We start from the raw sequence: 23,514 nt of genomic DNA, 5'->3' as shown, positions 1-23,514 counted from the left end.
GCCAAATTAAGTCGTTAAACTTGGCGACCGTTGGCCGACATTTTAGTCCGGTTTCTGTATAACTAAAGGGTACTGTAATTGATTCTACATTAACTGTAACCGTATACGGCCCTCATATGCCTTCCAGCAATATCGAGAATTGGAAAGTTAAATACTAGAGATCTCTCGGCGGCTGAGGCAAAATTATATAAGACTGAGGAAAGCATGAGTTCCTGAGTGAAATCAGAGATCTATTCTCCAAACACGGAGTTCAGAATTTCATCGGTATGCGACCAGGCAGAAGACAACTTTGATTCTGCTGAGCATCGCGACCGGGCGCTCGCTATCCTGATGAAGAAGGAAGTTCATTTTAGCACGTTTAGAGCTAAGAACGGCACTCCTTCGAAAGTTGTCAGAGGTCTCGCCAAAGATTCTTCCATAGATGAAATCAAGAATGAACTCTGCAGTGAAGGATTCCCTGTGATCAAGGTTTCACAGTTCACTCGGAAAACACTTCCTGTCTTATGTCTCTCTTGCTGGAAGAAGTACCTACCGTAAAAAATAGCTGCTGGATCTTAAAGTCACTTTTAGAAAGTTGAAAAGCAACAGAGACACAATGATGTTACCAGTGTCAACAATATGGACATGGGCAGTTATCCTGCAAGAATCTCCCTAGATGTATGCAATACGGTAAGGATCATCTTATCTACACGTGTAAATTGCAGAAAGAAGAGAAACCTACCTGTGTCAATTGTAAATTGGACCATGTAGCGTCGGCAAAAATAAGCGAATTTCGACCAAATCGAAAAGTTGAACATCCGAAGAAGCAATCTCAATCGACCAATCATTAAGTCTCTGATGCTACTGCAAGCAGGCCCTCGTCAAATGAGCAGGCTCCAAGTGCGAGATCTTACTCTGATGATGTGTTGCAAGACTCAAAGGATTTCCAGTTGGACCAAAACCTCAAGAAATTGATTTAAAAATTGCTTTGTTAAAATTACAGTTTGCTGAAAAGTGTAAAAAGCTACGGTCACCCCAAGGAAAAAGTTCTGCTTGCACTGAGAATCGTAGAAGAAATGATCAAAGCGGACTTATAATTTAGTTCACTTTTTTTTTATGACTTACTAATTTTCTCTTTTAGTTCTGGTGGGCTCCGATGGATAGCGCCAACGTACAGACTTGTCTAGTGGCTACGCATAGACTTTAGCTGTTATGATGAAATTACTTCTTACGCCTGTAATGTCAAGGTACTTCTCTGGAATCGAGTTCCTGAGTTGTTCAGCGTTAGTTCGGACTATTGAGATATGTCCATGTTAGCTTCTCTCTTTAGATGCGCTTTGCACTGCGTTGTATTTAACGTTTTTAGTAGTTTGAAACGTTGTTCTTAGTAGTTTGAAACGTTGTTCTTAGTAGTTTGAAACGTTGTTCTTAGTAGTTTGAACTGATCGTACTGTGATACTGTGAAGTGATGTACGAGTATTTCTGGGGAAAGTTCCAAAATTGTGCAGAATTTCTTTACCAAAATAAATTTTGAAGCTATAATCGGTTCTGTATGCGCATTCAGTCTATAACGAACACGTAAGCACGTAATAATATTTAAAGCAAAAAATTATTACTTTATTAATTCAATTTACTGTTTAAAATAAATATAACAAAATAATATCAAGATTAGATTAACAAAATAAATGAGGATAACAAAAAGTAATAAAATAAAAATAAATAAACAAACAAAATTAGTTTTGAAGATATAATTTATTGATATAATTTATTAACTGAAAAAACAAAATATATTTGAGATAAAATTTATTTACAAAATCAGCATAATCTAAAATACAAATCTTTGGCTTTCCATAAAAAAATATACATAACAAAACTATTAAATTTGCTTTGCTGAGAAATATTTACAAACTTTGGCATCAGCTTTGGTCATTACACTTTGAAACCACAAATGAGAAGGCAATTTTAATGTATAAAAGTGATAAGTTTCTCCTAGGTTCTTTATTAATGCTCATAATTATATTATGAATGCATATCATATAAACAGGTTTGTTCGAATCATTGTTTTCACACTTTTTTATTATCACAAGAAGTTTTATCTGTAAGTATAAAAAATGGAACGTTAAAACTCAATTTTAAAGGCACTGAATTTACGAATCACATAATTTATATTAAATTTCTGAAAATGAATTATTATTTTTGACTTCAGATTGTACGAAAAATCACTTTTAAAGGTTTTTTCGAATCATTGTTTTCACACTTTTTTATTATCACAAGAAGTTTTATCTGTAAGTATAAAAAATGAAACGTTAAAACTCGATTTTAAAGGCACTGAATTTACGAATCACATAATTTATATTAAATTTCTGAAAATGAATTTTTATTTTTGACTTCAGATTGTACGAAAAATCACTTTTAATTAGAAACATTCTATACAATATGGGGAAAGGCAAAGTCTAATGTAGCCTTAAGGCAGATTTAAAAAAAAAAACTTGTAAAAATTGTATTCATTACAAAAATCTGTGATCTAAGAGTGTCGCATGTTTCTTCATATTAGTACTTCTAGGAAAATATATACATATTCTAAAATAAGTGGCTGATGAAAAATATTCTTGTCCACCTTACCGGTGTCATAATTAACAATTATATGTTCGTAGAACTTTCATTTAAAGTATACACACATTATACCGTAAAACTCCAGTATTTCTTCAAATTTTTAAGGTCTAAAATTTGGCTAAGGCTTATTAAAGCTAGTATTTCAAAAACATATTTCTGCCCACCTCTCACAACGAATGATTGAAGATTTTATAACAGAATTTTATATTATTATTATTATTATTAAAGAATTTTAAGTATTTTTTATTTTTCGAATTTTAGCATCCCACTGCGCTTGAGTTTGAGGGCAACTATTTTTGATTACCTTTTCCAGTTTTAAGTCCGGCGGCTATTTTTGATATTTTTTCCAGTTTCTCAGTTTAAGTCTTATTATGGCTTAAACTCCCAAGTAATATGGTATTAAAGCTTTCTGACTTTTAAAAATTGTTCTGTAGTTCGTTTGTTAAAAGGGGTAAAGATAACAAATTTGAAATTTCACTGTACAAAATAATCTTTCGCATTTTACAAATTTAAAATTATATTAGATTTAGGGTAAAATCCTAGTACTCGGTACGACCTTAGCGCCATGCTGAAAATTGTGGCCAACACGCAAATGACTTGTTTACTACTCATCATAAATACCGCGTTTACTGCTTCATTATAATGCCGCCAAATCCCGTGTGTACCGTACGACGTGGTCTGTCTTACCAACAAATTATTCAAAAACGGTTTGGAAAAGCACGGAATTGAAACGATACTATGCTCTCCAGCTTGATATTCTGAAGGCAAATGAGAACCGTTTTCTTAGAAATGTAACAGTACTTGACTCGTGTTCCTTAGACTGCGTTTCAGCTTTTCCTCGGCGCAAAACTTTAGTTTCAATTGGAACTCACACTCAGCATGTATCTATATCTCAACACGCATTTATTGAGTCCAGCTCAGCATTTTAATTTTGTTCGAAAGAGTCATTTAGTTTCACAGCTATGTCGATCACAATTAAAACCTTGGAAATCTTGCTGCAAGGCATTCATTAAGTGGGATTCTCGTGTTTCAGTTCCAATGCCCACATGTCCTGAGGCCATCCTGTTCTTCCATTGGCTTTCCGACTTTTTGTGCTATCAATTAAGTGAGATGGCTGTCAAAAGAAAAATAAGTTTTTATTTCGTCTAATGATAACAGTAAAAAACTTACAACGAAACAGTCAAACTACAACAATTTTGTAAAATAATGAAATATTTTGAACATTTTCGAAAGTTTCTGCATATGAATGACTCACGGAATTTATACATTAAACCAGCTAATTCCTGCTTTCTTAAAGTAAAATGACCTCCCCCCCCCCAAAAAAAAAGTTTGTTTTTGGAAAAACAGACATTTACGATTGAAATTTCTCAACAATACTATACATTTTACAGAATGTGAAAATAAACAGTTTTATCTTGGAACTGTCATCAATATGTAAGATACTCATTTAATGCTTCTGCAGTTTTATCCTTTTCTACTTGTAATAAATAATACCTGGATTTGCCAGTGGCTAGATGGGAAGACTGTTGAAGCACTAGCATTTCAAGCTAGGTCCAATTCTTAACAAAGAAGCTTCTCTGCATCAGCGTTTTCATGGTTTTCCATGCGTAACATTAATATGAGCGTTTTCTTCAGAAAGTCTTACGCGAAGGTATGTCTTAACCTCGTCAACAAGTGACCAGTATGTAGTACGAAAAGGTAAAAGGAGAGGTTTTTCAGAGGTGAAACCAATCGTCAAATCCTGGGTGTGGAGAAACATCATCCACCACCCTTTTAGTTAGGGCACCGCTGTAGAGACATTAGGTATTATTTTAGGAAGCAGGAGTCATGGAAAATGAGCAACGCCTTCGCCGGAAATCGAACCACGGACCTCTAAGAATACGCGCCCAGCCTGCAGACTACTACATCACGAAGGTACGCTAAGAAGGCGGGAGAAATACCTTATAAATTAATCTGATAATTTTCTTTTAATATTATTAAACACATAAATCTCTGATACCATAGTATTTTGACATTTTCATGAAACAGTGCTACATTTTAAATCCAAGCTAGTAAAAAAATAAATCAATAAAATCAATAAAAATAAAAACATCAATTTGTAAAATAATCATAATACGAAGATTTTTAACTGCACTAAGTAAATGACTTGTAACGTTTTGCATACTAAATGCGATTACGGAACGCTAAAATGAATATCATATTCTCCCACAGGCACTGGAAACAGCACATCATTCAGTCTTGCACTGCTGAAAAAGAAAGTTTTAATTTATCCTACTGAATAATTGAAGTAGTAAAGGTTACGATGAAGATCAATGACACCTTGTTAATTTATACTGAAACGAAAGTAGACGAAAAATATCTGCCCAGCATTTTAAATCACTTTTAATGTAAACATTATGCGGGACTACTTTCTGGCAGGTTATATTTTTAACCCCCCCCCCAAAAAAAAAATCAGTGTTCAATGTATCTCATACAGGCAAGGATTTGCAAAACTGGCTGAAACATTTTGCGTTGAAGAATTTAGAATCGACGCTCCTTTGTTTTAATTCTCGATATGTACTTCAAATCTTAAGGGGCACTCGGTACCTTTCTAATGATTTTTTTTTATTTAAGAACTTTCATCTACTTTTTGTGAATAATATGAAGTGGTTTTATGAGACAAAATGGTTTTAAGCTGAAAAAAATTTCTTTGCTAATTTTTGTTTAATTAAATTTTTTTTAAAAAATTCAACAATTAAAATTTTTTCTTCTTCCACAATTTTCAATATTTTTGCTTCAATTTTTTTAATTGTATTTATAATAGTGTTCTTAATAACTTTACGGATTAAAGCTTAGTACTGCTCAATTGATTAATATGAACATAAATTACAAGCTTTTGTTTAAAACCTTACCTGGCTAGAAATATTGCAAAAAAATTAAGCAAATTTAGTTGATAGTTTCGGAAATTCAAATGAATTAAATTCAGGATTACAAGGACAAAGTGTTAATTTTCTTACTGTTAGAGATAAAAATAAATGCGATGAATATATATATATATATATATATATATATATATATATATATATATATAATAATAATAATAATAAAAAAAACCCTCCAGCTAATCTAAGAATTGGGTAATATTAAGGTTTTTACCACTTTTAGAAAATTTTCTAACCGAAAATAACTTGAAAATAAAAGAATTACCATCCGACATTAAAAATCATTGTTTTTATTAATAAATAATTTCAACATGTATTTTTTCATGGATTACCAAAAAGAAAATTGGATTAGAAATTAAATTTGTTCAAATGTACCTGAAATTTTATCTCGTGAAGAAAAAGAACATTTATTAGAAATTTTTCTGTGATCAAACTCTAAGTGAAGATTTCAAAATTAAAACGGAAAAAAATTATTTTAAAGGCATTTCAAATAAAGTTATTAAATTTTTATTGCCTTTTTGCGCAACCAATTTGTCTGAACAAGGATTTTCTTTCATGTTTTAAATTAAAAAATAAATAGAGAACAAAATTAAAAGTAGATCTTAATTTACGGTTAAAACTAAGTGAAATTAGACCAAACATAAAACAATTTGTCAGTCTTAACACAGGCCCAAATTTCACACTAAATTTTAGAATTAAAGTATTATAACTTAAATTTTGATATTTAGAATGGTAACCAACTTTTAATCTAATATTTTTTATGTGTTCATATTTAATAAAAATAGCCAATAAGGTTGCACAAATGGCAATATATATATTTTTTTAATATTTCTATTGAGAAACTGAAAAATAATCATTGTAAAATGTGGAGATGTTGAAGTTTTTCAGTTTTTGTTTAGATGTTTCATGTTAATCAAAAGGTTGAGAACCGCTGCTTTAGCCAATAAAAAATTTGAGACTTAAATATTAATACAGTTCAGATACAGCAAACTGAACCTAATACTAAAAGCCGAAAACCAAATAACTTTGAAACTAACCTCCATCTTAAAACGTAGGGCATATTCTTAATTAGAAAGCAGTTTCGTCTGCTTTCTAATAATTTTATGGGCAATATATATATATTCTAAAAATATATATATTGCCCATAAAATTCAAAATTTTATGGGGACAGATGTACATAGGTTCTTCACGAAATGACGCGTATTGCGCCAATTTATTTGTGTTGGTTTAAAAATACTTGTGAACGAAAATAAAAAATATTCAACATCTTCACCTGTTTTCCACATTATTACGCCGAGAACACATGCTTACGCGAAGGATGACCCCGGTCCGTTCAACTACAAAATAAAAATAAGTGCCGGTATTCTCAACCGAAAATCTATTACTGGGATGCCTGCATAATTAATCAACCATCTCATCAAATCCTCGGCAATGTAACGAATTTGATGCTATGCCTGAAAGTGCGGGAGTGGGGATTATCTATCATCATTTGCGATTAAACAGTGCTTTTAAAGATGTGGCAATCCAGAACCAGTGCATTTCATTAGCCTAGCAAGTGATTTAATGAGTGCTTTCAAACTTCAGTATATCAGTGACTGTAAGGTTTCATTAATATATTTTACAGAAATGTGTCTTCAATTAGCTGTGCGAAATGCTTGCTATTCATGTATTTCAGATGACCAGTTTTTGATTTGTGATTAATACACGTTTTTCCACCAGTATGTATTAAAATAGTCACTTCTGAGAAGCAAAACTCGGGTCTGAGAAGCAAAACTCGTTTTAAATTTTCACATCCACTGGTTCTGTTTTAAAGTTCTACAATTTAAATATTGCCATTCAGTTTTGTTAGTTAATAATTAGTGCAGTTAAAAATACTTTGTATTAAAATTAATTTGCAAATGGAGGATATTCTTTTTTACTACACTGAATTTCAAAATGTAGCATTGTTTTATGAAAACATCAAATTAAAATTTTATGGTATCAGAAATTTAATTTATAATAATTATTTTGAATTAATTAAACAGCTTATTTTAAGCTTTTAAAATTATTTTACTGAGAATCGTTTGTTAAATTCTGATAGAATAAATAATTATATTTTTGAATTACTGTTAAGAATTTTGAAAATTCAGAATTATTCTGAAAATGAGGCAAATATGAAAGAAACATAAATAATAACGAAACATTTTGTGTTTTACGAGAAGTACCGATTTTATTGTTGCATTTAATCAATCTCAATCGATTCAAATTTCGATTAATTTTACGGGGGTCAATTAACGGGGACACTTCATTTTATCAATGCCTAAAATGAAAATACACTTTTGATGTTAGCTTACAAAACAAGCACTCGTTTATAAAGCAAAGAACTAACTATATCGAACGTCAGATGCGAAAATCGCTGTCGAGAATTTAGCGTAGCCTAGTGACAGCGACGTTGAGCATTAGTATCAGAAAACCACGAATAAAAACAATCTTGCTGTCTCTTCTGAGTTCTTCGATCCTAAGTTGTGATGCCGGATTCGCCATTAGTTAAAAGTTCTGAAAGTTTCTATAATGAAAGGTGCTTGAGCTTTCACTCAGAAAAGTAGTGCTCTTCTAAGTCCAATATTATTTGAATGGGAATTTAGATGTGCTCGTATAAAAACCATCTATTGTTGTAAATGTTTTAGAGATAATAATAAATATTGTGGCGAAATGCCCAGGTGCACTGAGATAGCTTCCCCACAAAACGGGGTTATGGTTTCCAGAAAGTGGCAGGGAAAGTATAGGGTTACCAGATTTTGAGATTGTTAAATACCACTTGGCGATATTTGGCTACAAACTGGCGATATGCCATAGACGGAGCGAGAATATTCTAGAACACATTTTTAGCGGTTTTTCTCAAGAATATTCTCGAAGGTAGGTTAAAGCTAAATACACTCTGCCTGTCCTGGAAGTATAGTGTCTTGAGTCAAGAGATTAGCTTGACAGAGGTCTATCGAGTGGAGAGCTATACTTTTGTGCTTTGGCGGGATGCTGTCTTCACCGTTATAGTCTGAAGGCTGTGTTGCTGATTATTTCAGCCTGTTTTTCTAGTTTTTCGACGAGTGTAAATGTGTCTTCGGAACTGTCCTGTGTAACAGTGCTTGCTGGCAAATAAACTGTGTTTTTATTCTTTGTCAGTTGCTCCAAATCCACGAACCCGTAGAACGCAACAATATGTAAATAAAAATAAATAAATAATAATAATAAAACTTCTCAGCGAATGCATTACTGATACTTTAAATGGATTTTTTTTTTAAATTTTTTTTCTGTCGCGACCCCTTTTTATCACTGAGATTTTTTCGCGACCCCCAGGATCTCATAATATTTACAAAAATTGTGTGGGGCCCGATAAATATTGAGCAAATCCGATACACGCGTGAGTGAAACTGTCAATTATTTCACTTGTACTGTAATATACTATTGCAGTTCTAGGTTATTAACTTTAATTTCTAATTTTAAGGCACAGAACAATGTGAAAATTTTAAATAAGTAACAGACGAAATGACAGCGTCACGTGCAAAGCAAGGAAAACGAACGTTTATATTATAAAAAGAATGCGTCGAAATGTTTTCGTTTTTTTTTTTCCCTCTTTGTTTGTATTGTCTTATCTTTCTATATTTCAGAAACATTACGTAAAAATATTTGGTAATTGTAAAATTATTATAATAAGTTAAAGAAATATCAAAACTGCTAAAAGTTTTGGCAAGCTTCTGCTGCAGATCCCGCGACCCCCTCGACCCATAGTTTTAAGAAACTCTGCTTTAAATTGTGAATCCAAGAAAATATTCAATGTTTCAGTTCGTTTCTTTTTTACTATACGATGTTAAGAAGTCAAACTTTTAGAATTTCAAGAACAATTGGGCGAAACATCACACATCATTGCCAACTGTGTGATGAAAAAATCGGAAGATAATAATTTGATTAAAAAAAATCGTAGCATTTTGTGACAATAATACTAACTGAAATTTCGGTGGCCTAAAGACTAGGCGTGACAACGTTATACAAAATAAATTCATCTCTAAAAACACTCATAAAAAACGCATGTGACACTCGCTCAGTTTAGAATGCGATTAACATCGGCCGCAAATTGTCTACTTGTAAACTCTAAATGCGTTATTGTGAAAATATATTCACATATTTATTACTATTCGCGTGGAAGCTCTGAAAGAATTTTGTAAATTACACAAAATATAAAAATTACAGTAAAATGTAGGTAGCTTCAGCTAGCTATTAAAAGGATTTTTTAAAATCGCACATGCCATTAAAAAAAAAGCTACTTTTTGGTTATCAATACCTAAAAAACATATTTTGAAAACTCTTCACTCAATTATGATTTTTTTTTTTTTTTTTTTGTGTGTGTGTGTGTGTGTGTGTGTTTGTGTACGCACGCATAGTCAGAAAAGTTTCCTCAAATTTGTATCAAAAGCACGGATCAGAGTATTTTTGCATCTGAAGCCATGAACGAAATAAATCAGAGGTACTTTGGCATTGAAACGAAATTCTCTTTAACTCGGTTCGTAATTTAAAAGCAAAATTACAAGAAAATGGCTGTAATGGCGTTGACGAAGAATTTATAAAAAAAATACAGCTGTTGATTTCTGTAAAACAAGAAGAGAATATTGAGCAAAAGGAAGTTATTTTGTGAGAATTAGAAATATCTGAATGGGAGAATTTGACCAAAATAAATATATGGAAAGAAATTTACCAAGCTATGGAAAGTTTTCGCCTAACTGAATCTCACCATAAAAAGCAACGGAATTTTCAACCGATTTATTTATTTGTTTATGGCAAGGCATACAAAAACTATTTGCTTAAGGGAAAGGATGCCTTCGTATAGGACTTTCTAAGGGAAACTAGTTCGTATCAACACTGCACATGGAGATAACCATGAAAACAGTCCATTCGCCTGGAATTGAATACAGATCGAACTATGAGCCTTCAATGACTTCGCTCGAAAAGCCATCGGGGGGGGGGGAGGTTATTGTTCGAACACTTTCACCCCAACATTTTCAATCATACGAACGTATTTTACATCTGCGCGGCAGCAATGCACCCATACAAAGGTTCTTTTCTGTTATCAATTTAGTTGTGCACAAGTGAAAAAACACATCCGCAGGTTGCAGTTCCTAAAGCAGTGTTAATTATGGAAGTAAACTGTAAGAAATCTTTCCAAGAATTTCATTTTTTTTAAATCAAAACAATATATACTTCAAATTTGTTCTTAAAAATAAATAGATTTAAGATTCCAACCTTTGAGATACAAATAAGAATGAGGAACCTTAAGAACTGGTAAGCGAATAATCGCTTCGTTCAATAGACAGAAAGCAGAACTTAAGAAGGGTTAAATATCCTTTATTATTCAAATTAAATTTAAGAGTCGACTCCCTCTTGGAGTTTCCAACAAAGCCTCCACTTGGGCTTGAACTCAGGCATAATAAGAAATAAAACTTAACTAAACTAATAAGATATAGCCGAAGCTATCAAGATTCTAACAGCGTTGGCCCGTTAACTCTAACTAAACGGCGAAGTTATCAAGGGCCTAAAGTACGGCCGAGCGTAAGAGAGAGAGTAGCAAAAGGAGAACGCACGCTGCTCAGAATATCTCGCTCTCTAACCAAGCCAGTAGAATTTCAACTTTGAAAACTTGTTCTTCCTTCATTTGCATTTAACCGCGCTTCTAGGAACAACGTTCTGTTAGGAAATTGTAAGCTGAAATTAAGAACGGAAGGAAAGTAGCTTAAACATTAACTGTTACAAACTTGGGATAAACCTTACAAGATGAATAAATTATACCATAAAATTACTTATTTTCACATCTTTGTTTCAGTTCTTTTCATTAACAGTAAAAGGTCTGAAGAAATATTGTGTTTTCTTGAATGCATATTTTATTACCTACAAACTACTTTTAATTTCTATCTAAATATTACTAGATGCCTGGCTTTGACGGAAAAAATAAATAGTGACTAACTCTAAAACGAACGCGAGCGTTACACAGCGACGTTTTTTTAGGGGCTCCACAGATTTTAGCTCCAGTGTATACTCTTGTTGATCTATTTAATCTTGCCCGAAATTTTTTTCTTTGGGAAAATTTCCTTGCAGATGTTAAGAAATCCAAAGCATTATTATATAAAATTTCCATTTTTAAATAAAAATTAACTATAGGTAAGCAATAGATAAGCATTTTGTTTTTGTTTTACTACATGCGGATACTGTTTCTGTTTTACTACATGAGGATACAAATAACCAATGTACTAAGTTCTGTATTTTTTGCGTACTTCACAAAAACTGCAGTCAGCTTAAGGACACTCCTACCTTCAACATTGGCTACGCTTCTGTAATATAGTGTATTGCCTTACAGGGTCTGAGTCGTTCAGGCCGCTTTTCGACACGGGTCCTATCTCAGGGGAACAAGCTGACTGCATAAGTTGGTTTTGCAGTCTTTTTCACAGCAGTTTCGCAGAAAGTAGTCCATGAAGATCCCTCCTTTCAGGCAGACAGCCCTCGAGTGCTTTGCCATATTACAATAACCTGTAGTATATTTCAATAATTTTTATGCTCCAATAATCCAATAAATATTCCAATAATCCTGTAATATACTTCAATAATTTTTATGCACAAGATACTTGCTTAAACTTTTGCTACATTCACATTTTGTCAAATATAGTCTTGATTTCAGTATAATCTACATTCACTTTTTGTCAAATATAGTCTTGATTTCAGTATAAGTTTATAGACACTTAAACTTCTGGATGTTGAGATCATACAGTATTGCTTCCAAGATTATCAGAAAGGATTTAAAAGAAGTACGAGAAAGAAGAGTTATGCGTAAAATATCAATATATTTAACACAGGAAGAAAAATTTATTAGAAATCTTGAACACTGTTCACTGAACGGGTGCGGAGCTGCTCAACCAGCTGCATCTGAAACCCAAATAATTTAACCCTTCTTACGTGACTTGCTCCTCCAGCATTTCCACACAAGCGCGATACAATTAGCACAGTTATTACAGAATCTCTTACGCAAAAGTCAGAAGGCATTGGGAGAAGTTTATGCAAAAATAAAGATGATCAAATAAGCCGAACAAAATTCCAACTATCTCAGGGTTTTCGTCACTATTTTCCTTTTCCTTTTTAAAGCAGAAGAACGTGGTGGTAGCAGAGGGAAAACGGGACTTTTAAGAGCTTTCTAACCGTCCGATACTAAGGCGAGTTTAATGGGTCCGCAAGGCTTTCTTTAACAAGAAAAGAAAACATCAAAGGAGAACTTCCTTCACCGATGACACTAAATCATTCAGCTTTCACCATAAAGCAGAACGAGAAGATCTTTAATAATTCCTCTCAAGAGAGATGTACTTAATTTAGACGTAACATCAACAACTGCAAAATTACTTAAGCGAAAGAAGATTGCACGATTAAAAACCCTAACTTCTTAGATTGCTGTGATTGAAGTAAAAAGCACAAATAAGTTATAGTGGATGCTTAAGAGCTACTTTTTAAGAGATAATGATGTCTGGTCTTCTGATTGGGCTGTCATAGGTAGAGCCATTGCGCGATTGTGTTTTCAACACGTTCTTTCAACTTGAGAAAAATAATATTTGGCCAAAATTTGTTTAAAATTTATCTATAAAATAACAACGAAATTCGATGTAAAAAAAAAAAAAAAAAAAAAAAATCAATTCATTTCTAGGAGTAAGTTGAAAGCTGTAAGTATCGCAGAGTTTGATGAAATATTGTGGAGAACAATAGGACTTATGGAGCAAGACATTTGTCTGGTAATTCTTTCTTAGTACCCGAATCCTCTTTTTAGTTCTCTTAAGTTCAATCGACAGCCACGAAACTGAATTTTTCTTTCTAATTTTGGTCCTAATTTAATTCTCATTTTCTTTCATTTTTAATTTAATTTCTAATTTTGGTCCTAAACAATTTTTTTATTCATATTATTCTTTTTCACTCACACTCACAAATCATATCGTCCAACTGCGATTCGTTCTCAGATGTCAACAGCTTCCGGTACCAACTTTTGAACAACTTTTTCCTTTGCAAGATTTCTGAATTCTATGAATATTCTTCGTAATTATGTAACTTAAGTAATTATATATCGTTCCATTCTTTCAATTTTCAGTTAGTCTGTATTCAGGATCAAATATCGATAGTCGCTTAAAGGTTTCTTCGGTAGATATTGTTACGAAACGTCCAGCTGCAGAAAGATAGCTTCCCCGCAATGCGGGTTTAGGGTTGCCATAAAATTGCAAGGGAAAGCAGAGTTGCCATATTTAGCGCGAAATCGTCCATTTTGAGACAAAATGGGCGATATGCCGTGGACGGATGAAAAACATTCTGGAACGAATTTTTACAGGTGCAGCTCAGAATGTTCTTGAAGGCAGGCCAAAAGTTATATAAACCTTACCTGTACGAGGCTATAGAGTTGATCGTCAGTCTAGTGTCGAGTTGGTGCATTGAGAGTGTACATCGTTGAGGCTACCGAACGTATCATGGAGTTCATCGCGAGTTGTAGCGTGGAGAGTCTTGAGAGTACGTTGAGTTCCGAGAACGACTGAACCGAGTCGGGAGCTGTACTCTAGCGCTTTGCCGTGAAGCTGTCTTCAGCATTATAGCCTGACAGCCTGACTGTTTCAGCGTGCCTGTCATAATTTTTCGACGACTGTAAACGTATTTTTGGGAGCTGAGTAATACTGGCCAATATATAAAGAAGAGCGGGGAAAAAATGCTAAAATCAACTCAACTCCACTATTAAGAGAATGTTTCACGTTCAGTAGTTAGAAAAGATATTCCATTACTTTATCTCAACGATTTTCAAGGTAGGATACGAACTGCGCGAAATTTAATTGAACCCGCCTCCTTCTTATCTAATCACGAACTACGCGAGGTTTTCATGTCTTCTCTAAGAAATCGAATTCCCAAGAAGAGGGGCCCACCAGCGGCCGAGCGATAAAATCGCTGAACACTGGTAGTTCGGTCCGAGGTTCGAATCCCGCGAACGGGCTGGCTGCATGGGCGTTTTCGTGGTTTTCTCCATGTGTAACGTGTATACGAGCCAGTTTCCCTTAGAAAGTCCTCCACGAAGGCATCCCTCCCCTTAGGCAGATAGCCCTCGTGTGCTTTGCCGTAATTAAAATAAACCAAACCAAACCCAAGAAGATGGGTGCTACAAAAAGTCATTTATCGCCATTAATGGGACATTTTAATGAGACTACAAGCCTCTAGTTTCGTTTATCAGATATTGTAAAAATTGAGCATATAAAACAAATATTAATTTAAAATTTGGCGTGTGCTAAAGTAAAAATGAATTGCTTTTATACTCATACACTCAATTTACAGTTTTATGATGCTTATAAGAAGCCAGACCTTTTTTATTCTCTATAAAAATTAAAAGCTTTTCAAGCTGTATATTTTAGCTGCTGATATATAGATATATATATATATATCAGTTTGGAATAATAAAATTTAATACATTAATGACATACATAAAACTGATACATAGTCAGTCAACCTATCAAATATCGGATTTGTAGCGCACCTTAAATGTCTAGATAAATATTAACAAATATTCTTAGATAGCAGAATGGTTTTTAACTTTCAAATTTACCATTTTACCATTTTAGGTAAACAATTGTAATTTAATTTTAAAAATTCTCTTTATTAAATCTAAAAATTGGATTTCTTAAGTGGTTCTAAATTCACACTAATATTATTGTAATATATGCCTTATTAAGCTTTCCATTTCTAATCATTGAAGTTATTTAACTTCCTTACAAATTCCGTATTTTAATATTAGAAACGTTTATACATTTATTATGTTTTCCCGTTACTCTACTTTGTGTACTTTGGCATACGTTTAATTTCTAATACACATTTTTAATAAATTGATAATTATGAGCATCTGCAGAATTTTCATAATTAACAGAAAAAATTCGAACTCCGTTACATTCATATCTTACGATTTTCAGTTCCCTTTTAATCCATTCCTTTTTCACATATTGCTGCACTGTATTCAAGTTTTCTTGTGTGTAGAAATTTATATAGTTTGTACTGTATTTATGCCAATTTATATTTAAATGATATTTTTTATAAATTCTTGCATCATAACTCTAGTTAACAGAAGATGTTTCTAACACATTGGCATAGATTAATCTTCAATATGCAGCTCATTTTCTAATCTAGTTTCAGGCTTGTAAAATTAATTACTTGAAATTATTTGTAAACAAAGACGGTCGCTAAATCATGCTAATAATATTTACTGTAATAACTGTTGTAATTTATAATGCAACGAGTTTATATGATTCGTAATACAATTCTCTTTTCATTTTTTTAGGAGTATTGAAATTAACAGCAGATATTGATAATGCTATACATTTAGATTACAATGATTTAGATTGTCATTGCCTTCTTCGTCGATGATTTTATGCTACATTCCTGATCTTTATAATGGTATACTGGAGATAATTGAATTACATTATATTCATGAATTATTTTTAAAGGATCTAGGTTTTTAGAGGATTTAGTATGTGGAATTGAAAAAAAAAAAGCTGTGTTTTAAAAAGTTAGATTGAATTTTTGCAGCATTTACATTATTAGAATGTTAAATTACATACACTTCTGCCTTTAAATTGCCTAAATTCAATGATATTAATTTTTCACCAATTGGAAACTGAAAACTGGAAGATACTGCGTATAGTTTTTCGTACCTGCATTTTGACTGTATTAAAAACCTCTACTGGAACTTCAGTTTCGGGGAAGGGGGGACAGCAGCCCCTTCACGCCCCCTTAAATACGGCGATAAAAAGAAATCGTAAAATATATAAAACACCTAATGCAGTTTTAAAAAATTGCAATTAAAATTGAAGTTTCTACGCCATAACAAGGAATTCGGTCAGCGGTCAGAAGACCAAGTTTTCGGTGCCTAAAAATAAGTTAACTTTTCGCCACACTGGGCAAAAAGACATTGAAATAGGTGCACCAACTTACTTAATTTACTATTCTACTAAGTTTCAAATGTAAACAAATGAAGGCCTAGCGTCACTTTCGATTTTTGGCCCGCGACCGAAAAAGATTGCCCATCCGTACTATAGACAGTACCTCACCAAATATCTAACGCCACGCAAACGTTATAAATAAATAATGGAATGTGGACTGCCGGACAAATAAAACGATAGATTTATTGTACTGGTTTGCAGGATGGCGGATTGCAGGAAATAAGGTAAACTATTATTATTAGCACTAGTAGAGCTACCCGTTCTGAGAACGAGATTTTATAGTATTCATCTTAAAAAGTTTTTTTAACTATATATATTTCATGAAAGTATTGCTTCCTTTAATCTGGTTACAATAACTCTTTATAATCTACATTTGTAATATAGCCTTTTGAATCCACGGGCAATACGATTTTTATATTATCACTACTCCTTACTCTACTTAATGCGAATTAGAATTGAAGTATTTAATGTAATATGTGATAATATTACTCAACACCTTAAAAATGAATTAAATGTTACGAAGAAGTAACATCAGCGTTTAAATGTTTTTTCACCCTAAACAAGGAAGAAATCAAAATATCAATTGACATTTTGAGTGAGAAATATAGGAACGAAATTGACAAAACCAAAGAATATTTACATAACGAAATTATTCATTTTCAAGAATTGTACAAAAGTAAACAAAAACACGACTTTTGAAAAATGGTGAGGTTGTCCAGGCGGTGAAAGCAGCTTTTCCCAATATTCTAACTCTATTGCAAATTTATTTAACGATACCCATTTCTAATGCGTCAGGGAAACGATCTTTTTCGAACCTAAAAAGAATAAAAATGTACTTAAAGTCTAATTTTGAGTCAAGGAAACCCTGATGCATTGTCACTATTATATACTGATGAATATAACGCACTGGAAAAACTTAATAGTGATACTATCATATCATACGTCAGTTTGCCAATATTAATTCACGAAAAAGAATATTACAATTTTTGTTATGTTATATATTAGAATGTTATTTTTTTTTTTATCTTTTTATGTTATATTTTAGAATGTTGTTTTTATTTTTAATGTTTTTTATAAGAATACTGCTTTGTTTTTCATTTTTATATACATTTTTACAATAAAATTTAAACATTAAAATTTTGTTTCATTTCTTAGCGGGTCCAAGAGCCCCTCCTTGGTTCTGCCAGTGCCAAGGGGGCCCATAGATGTTCAGCGCCCAGGACCCGAAATGAGCTTAAACCGGAACTGATCATACCCTTAGAAATATACATATAATACTTCAAATAATATCGAACGTATATAAAGTACATACTTAAAATATATTTAAAATATAACAACATAGGTACGTAATGTAAAGACATTTAAAGAACAGTATTGTATATTTTATTAACATGAAATTAATGAAATTTACTCGTCAGTAGCATTAACTTGTTTTTCCGGTGCCATCTACTTCGGAATTAACAGTTAGTGACTAGTGTGTGCTTGCATTTTTTTACACACACTGTCCAAGTCTAGCTCTCCTGATGTATCCGCAATTGCATTTCGTATTTCGCATTTAAATTGTATCATACAATTAGGACTCGCCTTTATATATTCGCGGTCATACACTGCGAACGTGAATCTTATTTTGCATATACATCGAGCGAACAATCGAAAAAAAGGAGCTACTATCACACGTAACATCATTGCTGACGTCGGCAGCTCACATACGAAGCTTCTAATTAATTTTCAAAGACAAACCAAATGTATCTTTACATTTTTTAGTTAATAAACACTAGTCAACTAGTGCTAGTGCTTTGTAGTTTCCTTTTCGAATTTTCATTTTAATTAGAGGAACCCCAAATGCCGCTGAACCCAGTTTAAAAAAAAAAACAAAAAAAAAAAAAAAAAAAACACTGGTATAAGCAGTTAATAAATTGATCTCATTGTGTTAGGTCCAACAATCAATTTTAATGTTAGAAAACAGCATATGTAATAAATTCCGTGAAAGCACAGCATTTTTCAGAATCAATTAAGGTTGTTAATTCTTTTAATTCATCTGGATGGCTTATAATAGCACTACTTCTTGATGTGTTCCGAAATTGAAAGTTAACGATCATAATTTTTTTTTAATGAATTTTGAAATTTTCGCAGCTAATTTGGCAGCTTTTTCTAGTTAATTCACCTAAGGCAAGTGCCTCATCTTACCATTGTCCCGATTTTGCTAAGTTCTGAGTTGCATCGTAATTAATAGAGAAATTAAAAAATCAGAAGACGGTTTTTAGGAGTATTTTCATTGTGGAACAGTTTTCATGAAATGGGAAAGATTTGAATATGCTTGCCATATCCATACACTTCAACTCCCTTCTCTCTGAAAAAGTGCGTAGTCGTGATAGCAGGGTGGAAAGGGTAGGAATAAAAGGTTGATAAAACTAATTCGGCGAATCATCATCTCTATTTCTAGTCATATAAAATAATTTCTTTTAGACGATATACTTTTTGTTCATAAGCAATTACAATAATTTTTATATCCACAGATTAAAAAAAATATATATGACGTCATTTTAGGCAAGTAAGCACAGCAGCGGAAACATGTTGGCAGAACAGAAATTAAGAAAAGGAATGATGTAGCTACTTACGAGCAGTATTTATACAACTTGCGAGCAATACTTATACTAAGTAGGTGCATAAGTATAGTTAAGCTGTGATTGGTTAATTTTAGGCAGTTCAGTAACGTGGAAAAATCTCGAATTTGGAAGAACAGATGAACTTAAGGGACGGGGGAACAATTTTAAAGAAAGCGTGTTTTTTGCAGTGACGAATACATGAAGGCCTTGGGCAGTAGTTATTTTATCTGAGTTCAGTCCGTAGACAGTGAATCAGCTTTTCTCAAAGATGTTACTGTGCTTTTTGTCTGCGCAAAACGAACTAGAAGCTGATTCCCGAAAAACTTTCTTCACAAAGGTATCATTTCCCTGCTGGCGAGTTTTGCAACTATTTTACCTCTGCATGAACCTCAACAAGAAAACTAATTTTAAAGGACAAAAGAGAGGCGTCCGTATTAATGCTAAACATCGTTTCTTCCTTTAAATGTCATATTAAATTTGAGTATTGAAATTATTTTTTTCATTTCATATACCAAAAAATGTTTTAGGACGAAACACATTAAAATAAAATTTCATTGATAAAGAAAATTTTCAAAAAACGAAAATCTGAAAGATTTGAGATTTAAAATTACGTTCAAAGAAGCGTCTTTTTTAACATTTTGTGTGTTACTTTTATTAATTAAATATCATGTTCTTCGCACTTAAAGCATAAAATTCAGGTCAAGAGCAATATTGCGAAATAATTTTAAATTGAGCATATCTTTAGAATTTCCGATACAGTCTCGCGCTGGAGATATTTCCCCCCCCCCGTACAACGTTGCCATTGCTCTCTTTGAAATCCTTCAGTTTGTTAATCAAAAATTCGTTAAAGGTTTACAAAATATGAAATCGATAGTAAAACAAATTCCAAATTTGGGCTTTCAGATGCTCATATTCGGAGGAGGATTACGTTATTCAAAATTTGATGGCTTTAAGTACCATTGTTTTATCATAATGCGAGAAACATACATACACTTATGCAGATTCTTCATTATTTACTTTCTTAAAATATAATACAGGGCGATAATATTTGGTGGCAACAGTTTGAAAAGTGAAACGGACATTCAGAGCGATTCGACGCAAAATTGGAAAACGAAAACAGTAGTCCTCAGTAAAATTAATTACACTACTTATAGCTGTATACTTCCCCCTACATACAGCTTAACTTTACCCTACATACAGCTTAACTTTCCTCTACATACAGCTTAACTTCCCCATACATATAGTTTAACTACGCTACAAATCAAAATAGATTATTATCCATAGTTTTACTCAGATTTCGCTAAGATCTCTACACTGTCCCAAATTTTTATTAAGAATTAATTATCTTTCATTTCTGGTTTTTCTGTTTAGTTTTGTTTGCACGAAGTAAAGGAATTATCCTAATCGTAAAAAATTTCAAGTATCATATGGAAATACTCATTTTGACAATTCCCGAAACCTTTTTAACTATTTTTTAAGTGACGTATCTACGTATGGTCAGAATAAAGGACTATTTTTTGCAAAGTGGATTGTACAATAGACTTTTTTGTTACGTCTGTACCTCGCATAACTCGAAAAAGATTGATTATCCGTAGAACTTTGAAATTTTGTATATAAAACTGCTATAGAATCTAGGTTTGTACCTTTCTTATTTACTACAATCGGCAGTAATAAAAGTTCTCCCCTCCTTTATCCGGCCTTTGCTTTTGAAATTGTTGGTAAATATACTTTCAATCGCAGAACCGTTTTAAATGACGAAAATATAGACGCCTTTGTAATGTCAAGTTTAAAATAAAATTTGGACAAATAACGAAATATAACTTTTAAAATGGTCTCTCGGTTCCTATCCTTATACATGGGAAAGTTGTGAAAAAATTAAAATACATGAAGTTTCACTCCCGTACGACACAAATTGATCTGGATAATTGATTTCCAAATTTGTAGTTTTTGATGTCACTTTCAACTTGCCTTGAGGAATCGGTTAACTAAGTTAGAATTCGAGGAACTATGTTTAAATTAAGTGAAGCAGAAAAAAAGTCTGTAATTTAACAAGCGTACATGCACGTGGTGTCCGCATGAGACTTTTTAATGTTTCCAATATGATAACTTCACGTTGGAATACTGTTTTTTTTTTTTTTTTTTTTTTTTTTTTTTTAAATTATATGAAACTTTTTTGAACATCCATCAGAGCAGGGGCATGCTGATTGGTAAGCTTCGAGTAAGTGTAATACAGCCTAGAGGCGAAAAGCAGATCTATCGTTAACACTTACAATTTTTTTTTTACCTTTAATAACGCTTTCAATCCAAAAATTAGTATGCATTTAAGTTTCCGTATTAATTACACTCTTAACTGTATTTTAAAAATCACTTTCCCCTTCCCAGCTTCGGCATTTCATTTTCTCACATGCCGCCATCTAGTCGTACAACATACATTAGACGAATTATACCTTTTTTTATTTAAAAAACTTCCACGGAAAATAATTTTTTTATTCCCAGACTGTACAACTTTGTGCACTTCAGGAAAAATGATTTTAGGCGTTGTAAATAAGATCTCTGTTTCATTACTAAACCGTCATCAGAATGATATTACAGAAGTTGAAAAACATAGCCATCCGATAAACGATTATCGGATGACTATGTTCATTATATGTCCCAACGACAATAAATGCATTCGATCAGAGTTTCTTAAACAAAAAAACCAAAACAAAACCCACACCAAAAAGTTTAAGAAACCCTGATAACATTTTTAAAAAATATATACCATAAAAAAACAGAAAAAAGTTAAGAAATCGAAGAGGAAACTTCTTTCCAGAACTTCAATTAATTTATAAAATAATTATTTATTTTTGAATAAGTATAATATGTTATAAAATACTTAATTTCTTCATCAAATTTGCGTTTTGAAAATATAAAACTACTAGGAATACCCGAAAAATACTTTTTAAAAATAGAAATTCTGTTCTTAGACTGATGTCACACTGCCTGCAAAGTATTGCAGCAGATATGTATCCTCTTACAATCCTCTACTAAAAATAATGGTGTTCATTCCTTGTGTATGATGCATTTGTGTCTCCCAAATCTGAGGGCTTTTCATTCGTACGCTCAGAATTTAGAACTGGTGCGAAAGGATTTAACAACTGACGCTTGATATTTTCTGAAGTATTTACAGATAAGTACTATATAAAGACCAAAAAAAAAAGTATACTTACCGTTTCGGGTTCTCTCTTTTTACCACTGGAAATGTCGGATGATTTGGTGATTTCCGCTCGGAACTCTGCTGTAGATTTAAAGGACTCATCTTCGGCCAATACTTCCGTTAAATATGCTATGTAACTAGTGGCTAATCTCAAGATCTTCTTTTTGGACAATTTAGTGTCGGGAGGAACATACGGGATGCAACCCCTCAATTCAGAGAAAGCATTGTTAAGAGACAATGTTCGTCTGCGTTCTTTCCTATTAGCCGTTACTCTTCTTCTGACATAACGGACTGGCTCGACCCGCTCCGGTCTCCTAGTCGTCCGAGTGTCGGGAGATTTTACAAGGGGGGTTTTGATATCCGAACCGTCCGTAGGGAAAGCTGGCCACACGTAATAAGTCTCCCCTCCTGGCCCGCACACGGTTTCCGAAAGTTCGCGACCAGGCCTTGAAGAGCTCCGCAAGATACTCATGGCCAATCGTGAATCGAGTTCTTATTCTGGGACAAGATCCAGAGCACTCGGACAAGGGAGGAAAAGCAGACACGTGGCTGCGATGGTGGAACGGGGGTGTGTGAGCCAATCCAACAGCGTCGTAGCTGCTCGATAAAGAAAAACTCTCATCCCGAGGTGGATGTGGAAGAACAACACGCCGGTCTGTATTCTCCGTTACATCACTCTGGCGTAGGGCTACAATACCTCCGATCACTCGGAATGGTACAGGCAGTTCGTTAAAAGAAAGCGTATGAGAAAGTTGATCATTGTTGCGAAATGTTTCAGTAATTTAACTGCTTAAAAAATTAAAAGACAGCATTCATAAAGAAGTAGAAATTGAGAAAACAAATTTGTTTCACGTCTGTTAAAATTGAATTAGTTAGTTTTCGCAGCCTTTTCCCGAGGATCGGATGACCCGATGCCAAATGAACTGATAACGAGTAAGGCACGCTTGCTCGTTATAGTTTATAAACAAAAAACGCTTATTTGTACTTATCTGTCACTCATCAAATATAGATAAAATAAATGTAAACTGAATCCACTAATCAGATAACTGAACGTGAAAGCAATTTTCTCTTTTTGTTTCATTTCGAAGATTCTTTTTAAAGTATAATTTTTTTCTTTTCCCATATTACAGCCACATCGAACTCGCTTTCTTATTTGAAATATCAGAAGAAAAGCTCTGATAACG

At 33.0% G+C, this 23,514-nt stretch overlaps 1 protein-coding gene across 1 annotated transcript; it reads right to left on the bottom strand.

Moving 5' to 3' along the window:
* Nucleotides 1-1,712: 1,712 nt before the first annotated feature.
* Nucleotides 1,713-23,239, bottom strand: LOC118194275 (heart- and neural crest derivatives-expressed protein 2-like). Its single transcript, XM_035365497.2, has 2 exons — nucleotides 22,344-23,239; nucleotides 1,713-3,706 (listed from the first exon to the last, which is right to left on the bottom strand). Exons 1-2 carry the CDS (start codon nucleotides 22,800-22,802, stop codon nucleotides 3,602-3,604), a joined length of 564 nt encoding a protein of 187 aa, XP_035221388.1. The 5' UTR covers nucleotides 22,803-23,239; the 3' UTR covers nucleotides 1,713-3,601.
* Between the last annotated feature and the right edge of the window lie 275 nt (nucleotides 23,240-23,514).

The sequence above is a fragment of the Stegodyphus dumicola genome, chromosome 1 (assembly GCF_044657685.1).
Source record: "Stegodyphus dumicola isolate Sdum_Otavi_A_Nest chromosome 1, ASM4465768v1".
Classification (NCBI taxonomy): Eukaryota; Metazoa; Arthropoda; class Arachnida; order Araneae; family Eresidae; genus Stegodyphus; species Stegodyphus dumicola.
Note: the sequence above shows the minus strand (reverse complement) of the source record. Positions and strands in the feature narration are given on the sequence as shown.